Source organism: Phytophthora sojae (assembly GCF_000149755.1).
Source record: "Phytophthora sojae unplaced genomic scaffold PHYSOscaffold_1, whole genome shotgun sequence".
NCBI classification, from domain to species: domain Eukaryota; phylum Oomycota; class Peronosporomycetes; order Peronosporales; family Peronosporaceae; genus Phytophthora; species Phytophthora sojae.
The window spans coordinates 2,630,419-2,651,989 of record NW_009258115.1 but is presented as its reverse complement, the minus strand read 5'-3'; the positions used below and the strand labels follow the sequence as shown (position 1 = coordinate 2,651,989).

At 58.8% G+C, this 21,571-nt stretch overlaps 8 protein-coding genes across 8 annotated transcripts; 3 read left to right on the top strand and 5 right to left on the bottom strand.

Annotated features, from left to right (window-relative positions):
* Positions 1 to 158: 158 nt before the first annotated feature.
* PHYSODRAFT_343566 (hypothetical protein) lies at positions 159 to 1,688 on the bottom strand (the record flags this gene model as incomplete). Its single annotated transcript, XM_009516275.1, has 1 exon — positions 159 to 1,688. One exon carries the CDS (start codon positions 1,686 to 1,688, stop codon positions 159 to 161), a length of 1,530 nt encoding a protein of 509 aa, XP_009514570.1.
* A 353-nt stretch (positions 1,689 to 2,041) lies between these two features.
* Positions 2,042 to 2,605, bottom strand: PHYSODRAFT_321118 (hypothetical protein; the record flags this gene model as incomplete). The annotated part of the gene is made up of 1 exon (XM_009516274.1): positions 2,042 to 2,605. One exon carries the CDS (start codon positions 2,603 to 2,605, stop codon positions 2,042 to 2,044), a length of 564 nt encoding a protein of 187 aa, XP_009514569.1.
* Positions 2,606 to 2,722: 117 nt separating this feature from the next.
* Positions 2,723 to 6,329, bottom strand: PHYSODRAFT_553896 (hypothetical protein). Its single transcript, XM_009516273.1, has one exon. The coding sequence runs from the start codon at positions 6,171 to 6,173 to the stop codon at positions 2,967 to 2,969; it is 3,207 nt and encodes a 1,068-aa protein (XP_009514568.1). The 5' UTR covers positions 6,174 to 6,329; the 3' UTR covers positions 2,723 to 2,966.
* Positions 6,330 to 9,850: 3,521 nt separating this feature from the next.
* On the top strand, positions 9,851 to 10,348 carry PHYSODRAFT_257399 (hypothetical protein; the record flags this gene model as incomplete). The annotated part of the gene is made up of 1 exon (XM_009516272.1): positions 9,851 to 10,348. The coding sequence occupies one exon, from the start codon at positions 9,851 to 9,853 to the stop codon at positions 10,346 to 10,348; it is 498 nt and encodes a 165-aa protein (XP_009514567.1).
* A 961-nt stretch (positions 10,349 to 11,309) lies between these two features.
* On the top strand, positions 11,310 to 11,813 carry PHYSODRAFT_475810 (hypothetical protein; the record flags this gene model as incomplete). Its single annotated transcript, XM_009516271.1, has 2 exons — positions 11,310 to 11,347; positions 11,408 to 11,813. Coding segments are annotated over 2 exons (444 nt in total), but the record flags the coding sequence as incomplete, so codon positions are not given.
* Positions 11,814 to 11,816: 3 nt separating this feature from the next.
* On the top strand, positions 11,817 to 12,365 carry PHYSODRAFT_477709 (hypothetical protein; the record flags this gene model as incomplete). The annotated part of the gene is made up of 2 exons (XM_009516270.1): positions 11,817 to 11,863; positions 12,197 to 12,365. Coding segments are annotated over 2 exons (216 nt in total), but the record flags the coding sequence as incomplete, so codon positions are not given.
* Positions 12,366 to 12,715: 350 nt separating this feature from the next.
* Positions 12,716 to 14,066, bottom strand: PHYSODRAFT_321114 (hypothetical protein; the record flags this gene model as incomplete). Its single annotated transcript, XM_009516269.1, has 5 exons — positions 12,716 to 13,133; positions 13,186 to 13,299; positions 13,371 to 13,468; positions 13,543 to 13,900; positions 13,981 to 14,066. The coding sequence occupies 5 exons, from the start codon at positions 14,064 to 14,066 to the stop codon at positions 12,716 to 12,718; spliced, it is 1,074 nt and encodes a 357-aa protein (XP_009514564.1).
* Positions 14,067 to 20,701: 6,635 nt separating this feature from the next.
* On the bottom strand, positions 20,702 to 21,385 carry PHYSODRAFT_477069 (hypothetical protein; the record flags this gene model as incomplete). Its single annotated transcript, XM_009516268.1, has 3 exons — positions 20,702 to 20,784; positions 20,983 to 21,184; positions 21,296 to 21,385. Coding segments are annotated over 3 exons (375 nt in total), but the record flags the coding sequence as incomplete, so codon positions are not given.
* Between the last annotated feature and the right edge of the window lie 186 nt (positions 21,386 to 21,571).

Here is a 21,571-nt window from a genome sequence, read left to right as displayed (position 1 = left end):
TTGATTGTAAGAATCGAGTGGCACTCGTCCGGCTCGCATAGCCAATCAGATTCAAGGCATTCGTATATTTTCAGGCTTAGAATTGAAATTGAAGTTGCGGGGCAGTCATTCGTTGTGGCCGGCCATCAGCACGCAACACGCTGCTCACTGCTCGGCGCTTACTTGCGGCCGCTCTGCTTGGCGGACTTGTTCGAACTCTGCTTCGCCTTGTTCTGCGTCGCCGGGGCGGGGGTATTGGCCGGGGACGGGGCCATCGGGGCCGGCGCAGTGGTCGACGCTTTCGATCCCGCAGTCGATCCACCCTTCCCACCCTTCAAGCCGCTGCCGTTACCACCATAGCCACCCTTCGAGGAGCTGACGCCGCCTTGGGCTGAGGTTGGCACACTGGGAGCAGGTCCGGTCTGGCCACCCTTCGAGCCATTACCAGTGAGGCTGTTTGGTGTCGGGTTCGTGCTCTTCGATCCGCCGACGGCAGATCCGCCCTTGCTTCCCTTCGCGGGGCCGTACGGGGCAGGAACAGGACTGGAGTTACCGGTATTTGAGCCGCCCTGACCGCCCTTTGAGCCATTGCCCGTTGGGCTGCTCGGCATCGGGTTGGCGCTCTTTGAGCCGCCGACAGCAGACCCGCTCCTGCTTCCCTGGCCGCCCTTAGTCGGGCTGTTTGGTGCTGGAAGCGGGTCGGTCACTCCAGTGTTTGAGCCACCCTGACCGCCCTTCGAGCCGTTGCCGGAAGGGTTGCTCGGCGCCGGGTTCGTGCTCTTCGTGCCGCCGACAGCAGACCCGCTCTTGCTTCCCTGACCTCCCTTCGTCGGGCTGTTTGGTGCAACTGAGTCAGCCGCGTATCCACCTCTGCTTCCCTGCTTCGAGCCGCCAGTAGCGGCAGAAACTGGAGCAGGTGGGGGCGTCACATAGTCGTTCTTGCCACCTTTTCCGTTCGTGTAGCCGCCTGACGATGGCGAGACAGGAAACTCGACGCCCTTGCCACCTTTGCCCGCCTTCCCATAGTTGCCATTCTTGGTGTCGCGCTTGTTGTCGCGCTTGTGGTCGCGATTTAACGGGCTGTTACGGCCGTAAGTTCTGTCTTCGTCGACCTTGGCACCCTTCACATCCTTGGCGCCCTTGTAGCCGCCACTCGACGGCGCGACACCGCCCTTACCGCCGATACTGACGCCTCCGACGGACGGAACAGCGGGGATCTTCACACCATAATTCCCGCCCTTCGTCGGCGGAACAGCAACAGCGGGGGTGCCGTAGCTGGCATTCTTCTTGTTTTTGTCCTCAACGCCATCCTTGACATCCTTCTTCTTGCCGCCCTTGTTGTCAAGACTTCTTGGCGATCCGTAGTTGTTGGCGGCGATGTTGACGTATCCACCTACGCCCTTTGCAACATTCGACGGGCTCGCAGCGGAGAAGTGGACACCTAGGTTATTCGGTGACGTGATCTTGCGCAGGTTCGCCCCAGCTTGGACATTGGCACCGGCGGAGACGTAGGCGGTCGGCGTCCCCACATGCAGAAGATCGGGTCCCGTGGTCCCGTACGCGTTGGCGGTCGTGTCAATGTATCGTCCGCCCTTGCCGCGCTTGGCCCCAGCGGAGGAGTGTCGGGGACTCACCCCGGTGGCTTGCGAGGCCGCAGCTACCGTCGAGAGCGCAATGACAGTCCGGAAGATGGCCTTGGGGTAAATCATTGTGGTCGGAGGCGAGTCACGAGTGGGGCACGAGCGCGGACGCTGAGCGGGAGGAGGTCGCGGTGCGACGAGGAAGCGCTGGAGAGGCTGTGGAGCTTGCGAGGCGAATTCAAAAGTGAGAGAGCACTAAGGCAACGCGGGACACCGCTAAAGCACCAGAAGCTCCACTCCCCCGGTCATATTGAAGACGCCAGGTCTTATCCCGATCCTTCTCCTTTCCTAGCATCCTCGCGTCTGGCCCAGCTCCAAAGAAAGCAAAGCATCCATACACTCGAAATAGAAGACAACACTGCCCGCTTGGCCAACCTCATTGGCTACGCTCAACCTCACCGTCCGCTCCGTCGCAAGGCTTCTTATGGATCGTCCCAGCGGTCTGGACACTCCCGCGCGAAGTGGCCGAACTGATGGCACACGAAGCAGCTCCCGGAGTCGCGGCGCGGGCGTTTCCGGGGCTGTTCGTGCCCGCGCCGGGCCGTTGCGGCCGCTGCTCCTCTAGGTCTCTTCCTCTGCTCGGCCAGCAGGGACGGACGGGCGCCGTCGCTGCGCTGCAGCAGGATGGCCTCCTTGGCCGCGGCGTCCAGGTCTTCGGGCTTGGACTCCTGCAGCAGGTGCGTCAGCTGCTCGCTACCCACGCCGTTGATGAAGGCCACCACGTAGTACGGCTCCGGGATCACGTAGCTCTCTCCGGCGCGGCGCAGCGCCTTCTTGTACTCCATGAACGTCTCGTGCGGCAGCTTGCGCCGCGCCAGCACGCGCGCGACGGCGAAGGCCGCCAGCAGCTCCTCCTCGCGTCGCCGCTGGTCCCTCAGCTCGCCGCACACGGAGAAGCACTCGCGCTTGAGCTCGGCGGTGGCCTCGCCGGCGGAATCCTCCGGCCGCGGCGTCTTCACGAAGCCGTGGCGCCCTTCCAGCCGCATGATCTTTTTGCCCTGGCTTGGCTTCGACCGTTATCTTGAACTCTCGAGCATACACAATCGCAGTGAAGCTGAGCAGCATAGAGAGGAGCCAATACAAATTCGACTGAAGAGTTGAAGTTGCAGGAAAAATGACTTTGTATTCTACCTACATTTTTTGAGTAATTCTACAGCATGCACGTTGCACTTGTGGACTCCAGGAAGACGACTGCCCGCGCAACCATGCGCAGGACGGCCAGCGCCTTGAAGTCCACCTGCAAAGTTGCCGCGACAGTCCGAGGCGCAAGTGAGCCTTCTATCGACTCCTCTTCTCGCCACAGCACTGCCACTGCCTACGCATGCGACCCACAAACACACGAACTGCTTACACAGTGCGGCTGGCGCGGATCGAACGCTGCGTGTTCGTCACCACAGAGTGCGTCATCGTCGGGTGGCCCGCGTTGATGCGCTCCGTGAACGCCTTGCTGGCGTACGTGTTCTTCGTCAAGATGTAGTTCACCGTAAACTTGATCAGGTCAAGCGGGAACTGCCACACGATGGCCCACAGCCAGGCAATCAGCGTGTAGCCGCCGCCGCAGCCGATCACGGCAATACGGTCCGTCGGGTAGCCGCCGAAACCGATCCAGCCGATCACCGAGGCCACGATCTGAGCGAACACGAAAGCAATCAGAAGCAGGTTGCACGGCTTCTCAGCGAAGAACCAGTTGTTGGTGCCGGCAGTACGCGTCACGAAGATCAGCGCCTGGCCGGAGATAGACACCTGCAGGTACACCAGCGAACGGAGCACACCCTCCTTGCGCTGGATGCCGGGGCCGATCATCTCGTTGTCGCGCGTCCACGTCTGGTTCCAGTTGCTGAAGCCCCACACGTAGTCGCAGAAGCCAACCTGGTTCGTGATGGGAACCTCGTCGTTGCCGATGAACGTCACACCCTTGCCCAGCTGAGCCGCCGTGAACACGTCGTAGTCGCCCTCGTAAGCGGCACCGCCAGCGCCCATAGTGTAAGCGTACACGTACTGGTTGTACGCAACCTCGGCCGACGGCTTCGCGTCGTTCGGCAGCGAGTTGAGGTGCACGTCCGCCAGGTCCTCGAACAGCTTCGAGCGCGAGTCGTACTTCTCCTGGTACTGCGTCCAGTACGCGTCGATCGCCTTCTCACGGAAGTCGCCCACGTCCGCGATGCTAGCGGCCTGCGGCACGCTGCCCGTCATCTCACCACAGCCCGTCGCGTTGTTCTCCATCACGCACGTCTGGTACTGGTCCTGGAAAAAGTCGTGGCACTCGTTCTTCATGCAGCTCACGCACAGGTTCTCCACGCCCGTGCTCTCGAATCCGCTCGAGTTGTTGACGATCGCGAACAGCACCACCGTCGACAGCGTCAGCCACAGGCCGAACGAGATCGACGAAATGAACACCTCCTTCAGCTTCCACGAGTCCGGGTGCGGCGACGCCACCACGTTGTCCTTCGAGATCGTCAGAATGGTGCCGTCGTTCAGGATGGCCAGAATCACAACAAGGATCGGAGGGAAGTACCAGTTCCACGCCACCGTCAGGATGCCGAACGTGAACACGATACGCACCGTCATGGCGATCGAGTACATGGCGTAGTTCTTCATGCGCAGGAAGATCTCGCGGCTCATGCGGATGGCCGTGATGATCACACTCAGACCGGGCGACACAAGCACGATGTCGGCCGCAGCACGCGCAGCGTCCGTCGCATCGTCCACAGCAATACCAATGTCGGCCTGAGCCAGGGCCGGAGCGTCGTTCACACCGTCACCCGTCATGCCCACCACCTTGTCCAGCGACTGCAGGTGCTTCACGATCTCGAACTTGTGCTCCGGGAACACCTGAGCGAAGCCGTCCGTGTCGTAGATCATCTGCGCCAGGTTCAGGCCAGGAGGCGGCGCAGTGTTGAAGAAAGAAGTGTCCAGGATGTTCGTCGGCATTCCCAGCTGACGGCACGTCTCCACGGCAATGGCCTTCTGGTCACCCGTCACCATCTTCACAGCGATACCCAGAGCAATGGCCTTCTTCACCGTGTCGGCCGTGTCGTGGCGAGGCGGGTCGAACAGCGGCAGCAGACCGATCATCTGCCACTCGCACTCCTCCACCGGAACGTCGCCGCTGCGAGAAATACCCACACCCAGACCACGGTACCCGCGCGAAGCGAACTCGTTGATGCGGTCCTCCACCTCCACGCGCAGCGTGTCCGCGTTCACGTCCATGTCCAGCACCACCTGCGGGGCACCCTTCACGGCACGCAGGATCTCGCCCGTGCGGTTGTCCTTCAGCTTGGCAATCGTGCGCTTCGTCGTGGGGTCGAACGGCGTGTAGTGCAGCAGAGTGTACTCCTGCCACATCGTGTCCTTGCCCGGGTACGTGTTGTGGCACACCACGTCGATGGCCTCGTTGTTCTCCGTACGCGCCGACAGAGCGCCGTACTTCAGGATGTCATCCGCCGTGAAGTTGTTGTACGGGATCAGGTTGTCCATGTCCACCGAGAGCTGGTTCAGCGTCAGCGTGCCCGTCTTGTCCGAGCACAGCACCTCCATGCTGGCCATCTCCTCAATGCACGTCAGACGCGTCACGATGGCGTTCTCCTTCGCCAGCGCCGACGAACCGATGGCCAGCGTCACCGACAGCACCGTCGGCATGGCCACGGGGATACCGCCCACGATCAGCACCAGGATGTTGGCCACGCCCAGGCAGCCGTCCGTCACGATGACGCACGGGTTCTGCGACGTGCGGCCGGCCATCTGCACCAGCAGCTCCACCACGCACCAGAACAGGATCGACACCATGCAGAAGTTGCCCACCGTCGTCAGCACCATCTGCAGACGGCCGTGCGAGTCCGCCGTAGCGATCTTCTCGGCGGCGCGGCCCAGGAACGTGTTAATGCCCGTGCTCGTCACGACGGCCTCGATCTCGCCCTGCTTCACCACCGAGCCCGAGTAGCCCTCGTCGCCCTCGTTCTTGGTCACCGGCAGCGACTCGCCCGTCAGCGACGACTGGTCCACCTTGACCGCGTCGCCCTCCAGGAACTTGAGGTCGGCCGGGATCACGTCACCCAGACGCACACGCAGCACATCGCCGGGGACCAGCAGGTCCGCCGGAATATTCTTAATCTCCCCGTCACGGAACACCTTTGCCTCCGGGGCCAGCTGGCCCATCAGCGCCGACACGGCGTCGCCGGCCTGCACCTCCTCGAAGTAGCCGATGCACGCGTTCAGCAGCAGCAGGAACAGGATCAGCGCGAAGTCGGCGTAGTCCAGCAGCACGATCGACAGGATGGCGGCCACCTCCATGGCCCACGACAGCGGGTTCCACATGAAGCCCAGGAACAGCGTCAGCTTGTTCACCTTCTCCTCCGGCAGCTTGTTCGGGCCGTACTCGGCCAGACGCTTCTCGGCCTCATCCGACGTCAGACCCTCGCGGGACGTCTTGAGCTTGTCCAGCGCGGCGTTCAGCGGCACCTGCGCCCACTGGATCTGGCCAACGTCGTTCGTGTAGTTCTTGACGTCGTTGGGCGTCGCCATGGACATGTACGAGTTCCCTGCGGCACCAGTCATTTTGGGTCTGTCTGGTGCGGAGCCCGAAGCTTCGAACGAAAAGAGGTCAGTCGATCGGTCGAAGGCTCTGGCTGGTCTCTCGACGGAAAACGGACGACAGCGAGCGGAACACTTGCGGGCGTCGGTGACAGTCGGGGAATTGCAGAATGAAAGCGCCCAGCGCCGTGGCCGCACCGCCCGCCGCTGTCCTCCCTGCGCTCGTTGCCGCCCTGCGCCCCCTTCTGTTCAAGCCGCGCTCTCTGTCTTGCGCGGCCCGCTGATTGGATGCGCGGGTCCCGCCCAGCCAATCAGCGCCCGGATCAATCGGAGCCGCTGGCTCGAGGTTTTTCGCCCCGAACCGACTCGTTACTCGCGCGCCGGCTCGTCTGCCGCATACAAAGCGCAGCACGAGGTCTCTTTCGACAAGTGAGCGAGTCGCCGAGGTTTTTCGCTGCTGGTGTGCACCACACCGTATGCGACACCATCCGTATCTTTTTTATCGGAAGTGATTGGTTGTCGGGTGCGAGCAAGTACGTCGCCGGGCTCGTAGAGGCCCCGGCAGGCGAGGGCAGGCATGGGCGCCGCTGCCGACGCTGCCGCCGCCCCGGCGCCGGGCCGCAGCTCGGCTCCGGCGACCTGGGTTCGTGCATAGGTGGCTTCTGCGGGTGCGTGCCGTCCACCGCTGGAGCGGCGGCGGCGGCGGCATCGGTGTCGTCGGCTGGCCGGCTGGCAGGCAGCCGGCGGGTATTATAGTGAAAATCGGTCCTGAGCCGAGCCCGATTCGAGCAAGCGCGGTTGTTGGCAACAACAACTTGTTGCGGCATGCTGCTGCTGCCACCGCCGGCGGCTGGTTGTGCTGATCGCCAACGATCTATCAAGTGCAAGGTGGATGTATGCATGCATTAATATGTATTGTTGGAGCGGTGGGTATTGTAAGACTGTAGTTGCGCTGCAGCCTCGAGACGAACCCCACGAAAAACCGCGCTGCCGGTGCTGGGATGCTCTCAGCGTTGGTATTGTTGTCGTCGTTGCCGCGCTGGTTTGACAAGACCGTCTCTCCTGCGTTTGCTCAGCTACAGCAGCGAGTTATTTTATATTTATCATAGTCTCGCCGCGCTACCACAACATTTTGTTTGCGCTAGGTGTCGAAACGGAAAGCATGCTGCTGCCGGTGTGTGTAGGTAGGTGTCCGGGCGACTTTTGCCTGGCTCGCCTCAGTTTTTGCCGCCGTGTGTTCGCGTTGGCTAACATCGGCCAGCAGAGGCGATCGATCTCTCGCTAGCCGCCGCAGCATGTTGGGCCGACTGCATGTACTGTAAGGTTTAACGTTCGTGCGAGCTTCAAGCTGCAGCGGCGGCCAGCGAGCGACTCTCGTCTGCGACTCGAGATCCATGCGACGCGCGGTTGCTGCTGCTGCTGCTTCGCGTTGCTGCTTCGCGCTGGGGCCGCACCGCATCGCTGGGGAAAAGCGTAAGGTACGTGTTGAAGGCGATCCTGATCATCGATGTGAGGCGGGCGGCCGCAGCGACTTGCAAAGCTGTTCGACCCTGCTCTGCGACGCCTCGAGCGCTCGGGCAAACCTCTGCGGCACTGCTGACGATCTGTCCGGGGACGACGGAGGCAGCGGTGGCAGGGCGTGTTTGCTGGTTCCAGCGGTCGTAAGGCGCGAGGCGAGCCGAGTTTGTAGGTGCCGACCGCAACGGCAACTCGAAGTTGAGCCCGGTGTACACACGTACGGTACGTACACGAGTTAAACGGGACGAGCCGAGCCGCAAGCCGGAGCGAGCCAGGGCAATTGCCCCCCTGGGATCCGATTTGCTGCAAGCGCGATGGACGCCGGCGAGCGCAAACGCCGGCCGGTCGCGGGCCCAGGGTAAGACACGACCGACGCCGGGAACTGCAAGCGGCCCGCCCGCCCGCCGCCGACGACCGGCCGGAATCGGGGCGCTCGCTGTGCAGCACACACAGAGCCGCCAGGGAGCGCGGCCGGGCTTTGGCAAAGCTCTTGAGCGCCCGGGCGCGTGACGAGCCAAGTGAGCCCGCCGTCGTGGCGTCGTCGCTAATCATGCGGGATCGAACATTCGAAACGCGTGCAGCCGGGCCGCAGCCTGCGAGACCCGATACACCCCTATTTTGCGCGCAATGCGCGACGCGGGGTTTTCCATGTGGCGCCCGCAAGCAACGGCGCCGCGCTCGGGCCGCTCCGAGTGGTACCGCAGGTGGCGGCCTGCCAGAACGAATATAGAGCGGGAGGGCATCGGCCAATTGCAGCGGATCCGAGCCCAGCGCGAGGAGCTGCTGCCTGGACCGGCGGACTGGCCCCGATGGCCGATGGCCAGCTCGGCGCCGGCCCCGAGTGAGCAGGACATGCGCTTTCCATCGCGCCTGCTTGCTTGCTTGCTTGTCCGCCTGCCTGCAACGTGGCGCGAACGCGCGCCTGCCGCCCACACCTCCGTGCGTTTCTGCTGAGACCAACCACCCCACCCGACCGCACCAGCCATTCACGCGTGCGTCAGCCTCGCGCGCCGATGCACCGCGCCGCACCACGCTAGGCTCGTGCTTGGGACACGCTGGTGAGGAATCGATCACCCCGCGCGACGACCGAGTGGAGTCTGAGCTAGTGCATTCATTCAGTGAGTTACGCAGGATGGCTGCCGAGCCTTGTCATTCTTTGCAGCGGGCCCGCCCGCCTTCCCGGCGGTGCTGGACTGCTCTGTCTCCACGGGTGATCCACCCTTGCGTTTGCGAGGGATACCGTCATGGCGAGACCACTTTCGCTGCTTGCGCTCGCCGATGCGTGGTTGCCGCTGCAGCGGCGCATGCAATCCCTGTCGCCGTGACCAGCCTCTTGCTTGCCGCGTGAGGTTGGGTAGCCTTCGCCTACAGTCCGGACGCACCACACCCGTCAATGCTAGCGGCTCGCTGCGCTTGCTAGTAGCAATGCTGGGCCCAACGTCAGGAACTAGTGGGCGCCAGAGCAGCGATAATGAGTGAGCGCACGCTCGCTGAGAGGAACCGCGCCGCCAGCATGCCGAGGAAGAAGATGGAGCTCGCGCCAGCATGCGTGGGTGTCGGGGAATACAGATAATATGCGCGAATCACTCTTTCTACCATAGCTGTGCCAATTCTACTGGTAGCCAAACAAGAAAGGTAGCAGAGATCGAGCTGAAGCACATGATATTTTTTATTACAGTAATTTGCCTCAATAGCGCAGTCGTGGCATCGAATACCCTGCTGAAACGAGTATCTGTGCACACCCCAAATCCAGCCAATGAGAGTTCAGCTAGCCTCTCCTATGCAATTATCTTAGAGAATGTATAAATGTAGCCATTGGACGCCTGCCAAAAGTATATCAAACCGTCGACATATCTGCAGCAGATATGCGGAGTATATGCCGGTCATAGATCCCGCGAGGCCCAGATTTCGTGTCGATATACAGCCCTACCCCTATGAATATGTCGTGTAGCCATCTTAAAGATTTAACTTGTTATTTGTATACTTTAAGTCGACCATCACTCTACTGTCATTCGGGCGACATACTGCCTCGCTTATATCTTCCTGTCGCCAACTTGAAGTTGCGCTCACTTTTGAAATAGCCTCCGAAGGCGCGAAGACAGCAAACGATCTCCGGTACGTGAGCTGCAATTGCAGTAAGTGCTACTGGCTGTTGGCTAACACCGTGTGTTACAGCAGGAACGATGGTGCATCTGACGCACTCCGCGATCCACTGGAAGCTCCGATGCATCGTCGACTCCTCCTCCTCCTCCTCCAGCGACGAGAACACGCCGCCGAACGTCAGCAGCGCCCGTGCCATGGGTGCTGACGGTGGCTCCAGTGCGACGGGCACGGCGACGCCGCCCTGGCTGACTCCAGAGCGGACCAAGCACCGATCCAAGCGCGTGACGAACCCGCCGGCAACGCCAGAGACGCTGACGACCCCGCTGCCAACTTGGGGGGCGCGCACAAGCCCGACGACGTCCTCGCCCGTGCTCCTGGAAACGCCCCCAATATCGCTGCCGCGCGCCACGACAAGCGCGGCGCTTCACCCTCGCCAAGGGCGTCAAGCACGCCAAGCCGCTGTCGCCCCGTACTCACGCCAGCGCTTGGGGCCCCGCCATGTGCCGCGCAGCCAGCGCACAGAGCCCCGTCATGTGCCGCGCAGCCAGCGCACGGAGCCCCGTCATGTACCGCTGTGAGATCGGGAAATGACTGCGGCCGGGCGAGTTCCGGCCGAGGTCTAACTGCCTTGAGCTTGCGAGAGATGGCTGACCGAGGGCTCTGATTGGTCGGTCACATTCCCCGCGCATTAGTGCCCAGAAGATTGATAGAGACTACGGAGTGACAGGAGGGTCTCGGCGGGTCAAAATAAACCGCCTGCCGAGGTCTCCGAAGTTTCATAGTGGGTACACTTTATGCCCAGTAGGAGTTCGGATTTAGGACGAAGCTTCGTTCGATTGTAGGATCAGCTCGAAAGCTCGGTCCACACTTGATATTTGTATAGACCTTAGGGATTAGCTATAGGAGAGGCCTGACAGCCTCTAAACCATTAAACAGAGCAGAATTTCCCCCCCAAGCCACACAAGGGTCAAGTCCGTCTACGTTAAGTCGCTAAGCTTAGCGTAGGGTCTGGATACACTCGGCTGCACGGGGTATGTCTGCCGGTGAGCATAAGGTGCATTACCGAGTGTTCATCCTGGTAAGGCCAAGAGTGAGTAGGTGGCCGAGTGTTGGGAGGTATTAGAGACCTCTGTGTACAGTTGTACGTTTGACTGGGTGTGAGGCAAGGACCCCCCAGTGTATTTGACTTCTAGCCGAGGCTTCGCCCCGGCGCCCCTGTAAAGGCTTCGTTTGGCCTGGTACCCTTCCTTTCTGAGGGACCACAGAGGTTTAGTGCGAAAGCACGTATTACACATTGCACCCTAGCCGTGGCTCGTGGCTAAGGGTGCTCTTATATTTTGACGAAGGGTAAACCTACCTGACCCGCAACACACAGGGAGGCACATTCCAGCCCGTATAAGGGATCGGACCTGGTCTTCAGGTTTATTATCCCGACAATCTATCGCCGACTCTTCGGAGACGGCGTGTGTTGTTGGTAGGGCTCGTCCTAGAGACTTCGGTTGATAGGGCGAGGACTCGTAAACTCGTGTTTTCCTACACGACAACATCAACTTCCTAAACGCGACGAGCTTGACCAGGTGCGACCCTACTTACTATCTGAAGTTGCTGCGCTATATCTAATTCATGCATGCTTTCAGGTCGGCTTTCCACCAACTACTGCGGCGCTTCAGCCGCTTTTACTACATCCCACGCAGCACGAAGCTCCGACACTACCACCAGATCCTGGGCCTGGTGTTGTGCTTCTACGTCGGGTCGATGGAGCAGAGCTCCCTGTGTATGATGTTTGGGGCTCCGCCGAGCACCATATCGAGGACGCTACGCCGCGCCGAGGAAGCGCTGTCGCTGGCGCTAAAAGGCTACGCTCCTGCCAGAATCTCTTGGCCCTCGCCTGCTCGCCAAGCCGAACTCGCAAAGCTTGTGGAAGCCCGCGAGCCGATTCTCAAACACACATTCGGCTTCATTGATGGGAAGAACTTAAGGGTGAGTTGTAGTTTGCAAAATGTTATTTGCTATGATAGAATGCTAACATCAATGATATTGTAGGTTCAGCAGCCGTCGAATGCGGACTTGCAGAACGCCATGTATAACGGGTGGTTGCACACCGTTTTCGTGACTGGCACAATCTGCTTCGCAGCCGACGGCTGCGTCATTTGGTGTAAGCACAATTGCCCCGGGTCGTGGAACAACTCCGACACCTCCTTGGGCTTCCGGTCCAAGTTGCTCGACCCTACCCTCTGCCCGGACACACGTATGAACGTGGTGTCGGACTCGGCCTTCCCGTGTTCGACCAGCATGGTCGGTCGCATCCTGACTCCTCTCAAAGATGGCGATCTCGAGGGGATTCTCCCGTCGCTGTGAAGCTCCGCGCGGACGCTTCATAACGCCATCACGTCCGTGAGGCAGGCGGCGGAGTGGGGCATGGGGAGCATGCAAAAGGTGTACAGCCGCTTGAACCTCCCCCTGCCGTACGACCCCGAGCTTCGTGGGCACCGAATCAACAACATCTTCAGAATGGCTAACTATCGCGTCCGCACGGTCGGCATCTCGCAGATACGCACGACGTTTTCAGGCGAGATGGAGCTATCCAGTGAGTAGGGTGTCGAACTAGCCGTGTTTGTACTGCATGCAACAATACATTTTTCTTTGCCGTCGAATTGAGCTGCTTCATTATCTCGATGTTGCTGGCAGCAGCGTGCTGCAAACGTTTTGCGACGGAGAGCCGAACTCGATGCTCGTGCGTCTTGCACTTGACTTCACAGAGATGTGTACGCAGCACGAGAAGTACATGTGATGATGAAGGCGCTAGAAGATCACGTAACCCATGACGGACACGCTAGCGGATCATGAACAACATGTTTGATTTGAGGCTTAGTGGTAAGTGACAAGTATATAGTAACTAGAACGTGAATGATAGCCTCACTTCGAAGAGCATGCGCGCCTTCCGCTCACGCCTTCTTAGTCAGTGCGCCGATCAATATGAGCAGCTCTTGAGTGCTGGCGCGCGCATCTTCGCGCGCACGGCGCGCACGGTCCTCTCTCTCCAGCTTCTCCTCACGGCGGCGCGCCTCAGCTTCAGCCTTGGCTTCCAGAAGGCGGGCCTCGTTGGCCGCCTTTTCGTCGCGGCGGCGCTGATCTTCCTCGGCGTGACGGGCGTCAGCCTTCCGCTTGCTCTCTTCGCGGAGCAGCAGAAGCGTCTCGAGGATGCCTCCTCGCATGTTGCTGGCGTTGTTTTCAAGGCCATCCAGCTTTGTCTTGAGAGCTGTTGTTGCCTTCATGGCACGGATGCGCTTACTTTGGCGTAGTACTTCCGTCGGTGCCTCACTTTGGGTGGTGCGACTGCCCATCGCCGTGCCGTGTGGACTCCTGCCGCAATTCGCTAATGCATCTCTACTGCAATATCAACTGCTGCCCGTACGGGGGGCTCTGTGGCAACGCGCTGGCCGAGTCGAGCAAGGTGTATCTGGGGAGGAACGTGCGCACGAAGTCGTTGGGCGTGGTCGCTGGCGAGGACATCGAAGCGGGCGAAGTGCTGGGGCAATACCTCGGCGAGATGGAGCACTTGAGTGTTTCGCGCAGACCCGACCGCGCAATAGCGGCTACCGCTTGGTGATGAGGCAGCGGTCAGAGCGACCGACGTTCCCAGTCTGCGTGGCGATCAACGCCGAGAACATGGGAGGGCTGATGCGCTTCGTAAACCACTCGTGCCAACCGGTGGCGAAGTTCGTGGAAGTGGCCAACGGCGAGGAGGTGACAGTCGATTATTGCCACCAACCACGATGCCGCCGAAGCGGCCAAGTACCCCAAGCTCCACAAGACGTCGAACCGTCTCGGAGGCGTGGACTTGGCCGGCTTTCGCGACACGGTGGGCGCCAAGCGCGCTCATGAAGAAGACAAAGACACGGCGGAAGCTGTAGAGTAATAACCCGTCGTGCACCCGGTAACGGTGTGCACGAGCACGAAGATGCTTCGGCAGCTTCTGACGAGCTTGGTCAGAAGGTGCTGAGCCGTAGGCCAGCAAGAGCTTCGCGTCCGCGTCGTGCGCGTACGCGACCTTCACGGCGTCCAACAGTGATGACGTCGGGGTGCTCGATCGCATGGCGTCAATGGCATTGACGTCGGCATCAGTTGCTCTGTCGGCGTTAGCGTACGCAGCATCGTAGCTACAGCTGCCTATCCAATGACTGTTGACAGTCGTTGGAGAGCTTCCCACTCTGGGTCCGACAGGTGGGGACAGTCAGCGCGTGCAACGTGAGCTGCAGGCGTAGTGGAGCTTTCCATGGGCACCTCTGTCTCCATGGGAAGGTTCTCAGCTCCGCGTTCGTGCGATGACGTACGAACTCAGGTAGTCGGTCGTTGGATGGACTACAAAGTGCTACAAGGTGTAGTGGGCCTACTTTGGCTCACTACTTTAGCTTACACGTGTGCGCGTGTATGTGAGGAAGCGTAGCTTAGTTTAACTTAGAGTTATTATACTCGGGCCTCCGAGTATAGATTAATCTAAATAAAGGATCCAAATAATGTTTTTGGGTTAAAATGAGAACTGCTATTTTTGTTTTATGTTTCTGACTTCCTCTAAATGTAATATTCTAAACTGGGGATCTGCCAACGGCTGGTTGGCAGAATTCCAACGCTATACATGTCGCTCATTGGCTAGGAGATGCTGCTCTCAGCCAATAGGAATCCTAAGTCTCTATGGACCACCCGTCGTGGTCGTCGTAAATGTATGTAGCCTTTGGTGTGTCTACACCAAGGTGGAGAAAGTCTTTCGAACCTCTTACAGACGTCGTGTCTGTTAGAGTTACAAGTGACTGTAGCCACTTGTGCGTGCAACCCTGTTACAAGATCCGAAACCTTCCTAGTGAACTATCTTCAAGTGCAGATCCAAGATCCACCGGAGTTGTCTGTTTGGCCGGTGTGTCCTTCGCTTCTCAACTGTCAACGACACCGTCATTGGAGGCGGCAAACACGACCAAGGAAGACCTGCGAAGGCATCGAAAAGGACAACAGTCCCGAAAGGCAACAACCCGGCCGGATCCAGATCCAGGCCACCAGATCCAAGTACAAGGCTACTAGATTTGGAGTACTACCGCGAGCAGAGTGAAGATTTCCGCGCTGCTCCACTCGCATCCCCTCGTCTCGCTCAGACTGTTCTGTCTTCAAGGCTCGGACGCTTCAGCAGACACCAGAGGAGCAAGATCCAGCCCTACCGACGGGTACACAAGGTGACCAGTTCAGCACACAGATCACGGATCATCGGGGGACCCCCTCCGTAAGTCGGTGTTCGGGCGCAGTTGGGAAGTTGGATCGTGGATCTTGTAAATTTTGCTGATCCCGCTACACCACATCACCATAAGATGTGGAGTCACGGATTGGACCGTTGGACTACCGGCTTCGCGTCTCCGACGTCTAGGTCGCACACCACGCCTCGGGCAGGAGCTGGAGCGGCGTTCCCGTCACCCAGGAAGATCTTCCGGTGGTACTTCAGAATGTCTTTCAGCTTACTCTCCTGAGCAGGAGTGCTCACTTCGGGCTCACCCACGTCGGCCTTGTCAATGTCGTACTCCGGGCTGAGATCCGGCAATTCAGGGAGCAGGGCCAATTGGTCTCTCTGCTGTGCCATCAATTCACTTCCTTCATGAATGTACACTGCGGGTTCCAGGTCCAACTCCTCAGCGCTCACTCTCATGCAGCGAGCGTATTCGATCTTCAGCTGCCTGAGTGGAGTGCTGTCCATCGCGGGCGTAGGCAAATCTACCTCGCATTCTTCCTCGACTTCATCTTCAAGTCCAGAGTCCAGAGCTAATTCCGGGCTGCTCGCCGAGTATTCCTCCAGGGTGTTGCGTCCGGGATCAGAATCTTCATTCGACGCTTGATCGTCCGGCACGTCTGACTCCTCTCCCCGGGGAATCTCCTCCACTTCCTCCTGAAACGTAACCTTCTTCATTCCGGTTGAGGGCAAGCTCTCCGTCCCGTAACTACTCGGGTGTTTCTGGAGGTGCACCATACGAACTACTCCGTCTTCTTTGTCGGACCGGGTCATCAACTTCGTTGGCCACGGATATGCGCGTTTCGGGACGGCGGGGGGATGGGCGGCCCAAAGACGCTCCACCCGGCGCTCCTCTTCATCTCGAGCCCGACGTGAAACTGTGTTCTCATAGATCAAGCGTTCCCATTCCCGATACCTGCGCACCCCAGGGCGCACAAACGCCCCCTACTCGGAAAGTGTCCGTACTCCACAACCCGGGCGACCGGCGTACGGGTATCGATCCACAGATCGCGGTCCGAGATGTTTACCACGCGGATGGCCGTAACCCAGGATCTCGCTCCGTAAATTGCCTCTGTGACCCAGCGGTCTCCGCTTCCGACCCAAACCACATCTCTTTGCGGGTTACTCCTGCCATAATGAACGCGCACAGTGGCGCTTCCCCCTGGCCGGAGGTATAAGTCGTGAGGGGAGACAACCGGGATGTCCATACCGTGACTCTTCCGGATCGCGTCACCGTACATGAGAATCGTCTCTTCATCAGGAAGCATAATGAGTCCTTCCCGGGTGCTGAGTCTGACTCCAGCACAGTACATGAAATCCATCCCGAGCAACACGTCCACGCCTTCTCCAATGTTCGTGACCCACAAATCCACATCGTACACGATTCGCGGTCCCAGAGTGATCTTCACCTGGGCGCTGGAGGAGATGTAAGTCGGGACACCACCCAATCCGGACACCTTGATCTGCCGATGTGAGCTTAACTTGAGCTTGAGCCTACGCGCAAGGTTCTAACTTATCATGCTCACTGACGTTCCGGTGTCCAGCAGTATCTGCGTCCTGAAATTCTCCATCGCACCGTGAACCAACGCTACTTTACGCCCTTCATCGTCAGAATCGTGTTCGGCCCACCAACCATACCTCTCACCCGGGCACAGCTTGAACTCGGCCGGCCCCTCAGGCTCCAAGGGTGGTGGCGGTCTCGAATGGTTCACAAGGTCTTGCGTGGACGACACAACTCCATCTTCAATCAGGCATGACATGCATTGTTGGTTATCTTGGTTCTTGGTCCTCAATTCGGGGCCGACGTAAGCTAAGACACACAATTCTGATGGTTTCCTATTCCCGGCGCGTACCGAATCCCCATTCGGCGGGCTTAGTGGTTTAACTGCTCAGTCAGAGTCCGGCGCGAAGGGAACAACAGGAGCCAGAGGGTCTTGCACAGGTGGTCGACGGGCATGATCCGGACGGAGACTGCGTGGATCGGGATCTCGCGGGGGAGTTGGATCGGGATCTTCATGCGGATCCGATCCATCACCATCGTCAGGGGCGCCACCAGCGCCCGAAGACAGTTAACGACGAGGAGAGGCGTGCTGTCGCCGCCTCTCGTCGGATCGCGACCGAGACAACGCCTCCTGAGTCTGGGCTTCAAACAGCTCATTCGCCATGGCCTCAGTCTCTGCGTCGTCGTCGTTGGTCGCCTCACTCGCCTCGTGATCTCCGTCGTCCTCCTCTTCCTCATGGTCGTTGCCGTCCCCTTGGTCGCCGTCGTCCTCCTCTTGGTGTCATGGCGATCCTCCTCCTCCTGGTTACCGCCTCCATCGTCGTCGATTTCTCCTTCTGTGGCAGAGCCGGAAGCTGCGCGACTACTTTCCTGGTCCATGGCCTCATCGTGCTCGGAGGGCGGTCAGAAGATACGACGCTTGACAGACGGAGTTGGAACTGGATCGTAAACTGCTGGATCCCGATCCCGCTTAGACATACTGGAGCCCGCCTCTTGACGGGGTGCCGAAGATGTTTCTGGATCTTGTTCTCTGTGGCCGGGATCGGAAGTTTCGCCCGCAGATTGCTGGCCAGCCGATCCCGGGGGTGCTATGCGGATCAGGCTAAGTATGTACGCCGGATCCAACACCTCTTCAATCGCTGGTCGAACACCCGCCAAGGTACTGATGGAGGACAGCTGCCAGCGTGCGACAGCGAGCTCTAGTTGGAGAACATCGTGCTCGTGACTCATGCGGATTAGGTCCTGGGTAAGCGACCTGCGTTCAGAGTCGATTGCCTGTATACGTTGCCCCATGGTGGTCACTGTCTGCTCGGAGGTGTCGAAATCGGCTTGACGATCCCTGAGCTCCGAGCACACTTGGTCCACCTCACCACGAGAAGCGTCGCGTTCTCGGCAAACTTGAGCCAGATCCGCGACGGTCGTCTCCTGGAGATCCCGTAGGCGAATGAGTTCAGGATTGACACGCGCTTGGACCGCTTGATCCAGATCCGCCAGGGCAGCCATGTGAACGGCTCGAAGGCGGTTCAACTCCTCGCGAGCTTCGCGGTGCGTGCGCTGATGGGCACTTAGATCCCCCTGAGCCTTCACAAAATTTCGTGTGACCTCGGCCAGAGACGTACGACTGCGATCCCGATCCCGAGTCAGAGCCTGAATTTCTTGGCGGTCCGCTGGGGGCCTGGATCCCTGGCTTCGAGCTCCGCTTCAACTCGTTGAAGAGCCTCCTGCGCACGGCGTGAGCTTTGCTCCGCTAGGTCACTCTCGTTGTTTGCATCTTGCAAGTCACGCTCTTGATCCGAACTCCGACGCTGAAGCTCTTGGATCTCGGCGCCAGCAAGGGCTACTTCGGATGCCAGGTGATCGTTATTCTCCTGCAAACAATCACGTTCGCGCTTAATCCGCTCAACGTGACGCCGGAGATCCTGGATATCGCTTGCCTGTTGATTCACTTGGCCTTGAAGCTGGAAGGCGCGAGTCAAACTGGCTGCTGAAGTGCCCCCCCCCCCCGCCGCGAGCGGCGACCTCCGTTCGCAAACTGTACAGCTCCACGTTTTGCTGTTGCATGTGCGCCCGGGCTTCATCCAGCTCCTGCGTCTGGTGTAACAGTAAGGCAGCGACCTCTTCTTGGCCACGAAGGGCGGCGTCGCGCGCAGCGACGAGAGCGCGTAGGTCTTCCTCGCACCCGTTACGAGGATCGGGATCGGGTGGATCCGGCGCAGACGGATCCGCGCGGCGGCTGCTGCGGGCCGATGACGCATGGGACGCACCACGCCTGGTATCCGACATGTCGGCAGCCCTGGGAAGATGGAGAAGTAGCTAACTGTGCCCGCAGTGTCGCCGTTGGTCGGCAGCAACTACGGTCAGGAGGCGATTGTGGAGAAGCGCAATTCCCGGAGAAGAGTTATAGCAGTGATGAGACGAGTGACGGATCTGGACCTCGGCACAAATCCGGAAGAGTGACAGTGAAAGGACGCAGATCCAACGTGTGGATCTGGATCTAGACTCGGGTGGATCCAGGATCCAAGATCCGGCATGGATCTGGATCTGCACTGGATCCAGACTGAGATGGATCTGGACTCAGGTGGATCCAGGATGCAAGATCCAAGGTCCAACGTGATTCTAAATTCAGGCGTAATCAGGACGCTGTGGACACGACTCGACGGGAAAGCAGCTGACACGCAATGAAGATAAAGGGAACCCATAGAGTCGGTAAGCACAGATGGGATGATAGGATCCACATGGTGATAGGCCTTTGAGATAGGAACGAACTTAAGCATAAATCAGAACCGAATTTGCCTTGTACATCGCAAGCGATTCCTCCCTCGCCTGGAAACGGGAACTACATTGGCCTTACACGGCGTAGAGAGGTTAGCGGTAGTAGAGCTGGTGTTGGTTGTAAGACTGGAGTAATATATTGGCCAGATCTGAAACCTTCCTAGTGAACTATCTTCAAGTGCAGATCCAAGATCCACCGGAGTTGTCTGTTTGGCCGGTGTGTCCTTCGCTTCTCAACTGTCAACGACACCGTCATTGGAGGCGGCAAACACGACCAAGGAAGACCTGCGAAGGCATCGAAAAGGACAACAGCCCCGAAAGGCAACAACCCGGCCGGATCCAGATCCAGGCCACCAGATCCAAGTACAAGGCTACTAGATTTGGAGTACTACCGCGAGCAGAGTGAAGATTTCCGCGCTGCTCCACTCGCATCCCCTCGTCTCGCTCAGACTGTTCTGTCTTCAAGGCTCGGACGCTTCAGCAGACACCAGAGGAGCAAGATCCAGCCCTACCGACGGGTACACAAGGTGACCAAGTTCAGCACACAGATCACGGATCATCGGGGGACCCCCTCCGTAAGTCGGTGTTCGGGCGCAGTTGGGAAGTTGGATTGGCAATCTCGCAGATTTTGCTGATCCCGCTACACCACACTTCGACCGCACTTATTAGTGTGGCCGCGGTCGTCATTTGATATGTCCAGGATCGCCCCGTTGCGATCATTCACACTTGATATTTGTATAGAGACATAGGACTAGTCGCAGGATGACCAGAATGAGGCTCCCAGAGCCTCATAAAACTCAGTAATAAAAAGACAGTCTTCCCCAAAGCCAACAAGGGTCAAGTCCGACTTCGGTAAGTGTAGCTAGCTTATTGTAGTGCCTGGAGACGCTCGGCTGCGTGTGGATGCCTGTCGGGGAGCTTATCGTGCATTGGCCGAGAGTTTCCTTGGCAGCGCCTAGGGTTGGCGTGGCCGGAGAGGCAGGAACGGTATAAGAGTATCGTTCAGTATATATTTGTGGGATTAGAGTGTCCCTGAGTCTACCTACCGAGGTCTTCAGGTTTTGATCCAATCAGCGCTAACCTTTGCGGGTTAGCATGTTGTTGGTGTCTCTAATACCTTTTGGTAGAGAAGGATTTTAGTGGATTTTCCACACCACATGTCGGTTGCGGAACAGCAACTGGTTGAATCCCGTGCTCCACTTGGTCGCCCGTTCTCGCGTCCAGAAGATCAAGTGAATAGAGCGGCGGGTGTGATCGTAGCAAATTTGCTGTGCCTCGTGGAACATCGCGATGACTTTAGCCGGGTCGTAGCCACTTTTATCAATATCTAGTAGGATTTCGCTGGTTAGGCGTTTGTGGGTTTGAAATTGCGGGTAGATCTTGAACTTCGTATCAAGCTGCAAGATAAGCCCCCCCCCCCTCTACTTGCGCACGGATGGTATTTTGGATCAGCCGAAGAGCCTGGTGTGTGCACACTCGCTTCAGGAAGTCAGGTAGCTTGGCGCAAAGAATAGTACCCTCGACCAGTCCCTGGATTACCCTTTCTTCTTGCTCCGTCGGCTTGCAAATCGTGTTTGGATACCCGTAGCGCGTTTCGCATAGCTCCCGCAGTACCGAGATTTCGTCCGGCTTGTAGACACTGCATTGAAATCGATTGGGAGACGACCCGGTACTGGATGCGGAGGCTTCCTCTTCATTTTGCTCGTTCTGTTCAAATAGTCTTTGCGACCAAAGGTTTCCCATCGGCCCTGGTTTTGCTTGCACGGCTTGTTCAAGCACGGTGAGCGTCTCGCTGAGTGAACTCCGCGACTTGTAAATGGCTGAAGTTAGGGCTTGTAGTCTTGCCCTCCATTTGCGCGCGTCTGCTGTAGCTTCCTTCATGTCCGCTAAAAACAAACGGAGCAGTTTCTCGGTCTCCTCTGGCTCCCGTTCCGGGTAGCGACGGCGAGACGGCGGCAATCACTCGGATTCATGGCTGGTAAACACTTCAGCAAAGAGCTGATGAGTAAAGTCGACCGCGCTTTCAACCTCTATAGCTTGCTCCACGGTAAGTCCCTGGAGTTGGCTCTTTAAGTAGGCTTACATTTCAGTAAACGAGAGTGCTCTGCCTCCGCATCTTCGTACAGCATTAGCTCCGATGTTGTCCCCATTGACTCGCCATCCTACGCTGCTGGGGCATTTTCTGGTTGATCCCTTAAGACTTTCTCCTCCGTGCCATTCGCGTCTTCGTTCTCGGTGCGGCCAGCGTCAGCAAAGACCGCT

What these genes read in the sequence shown, in the direction of transcription:
- PHYSODRAFT_553896 (XM_009516273.1), bottom strand. Translation starts at nt 6,173, where the DNA reads ATGACTGGTGCCGCAGGGAACTCGTACATGTCCATGGCGACGCCCAAC.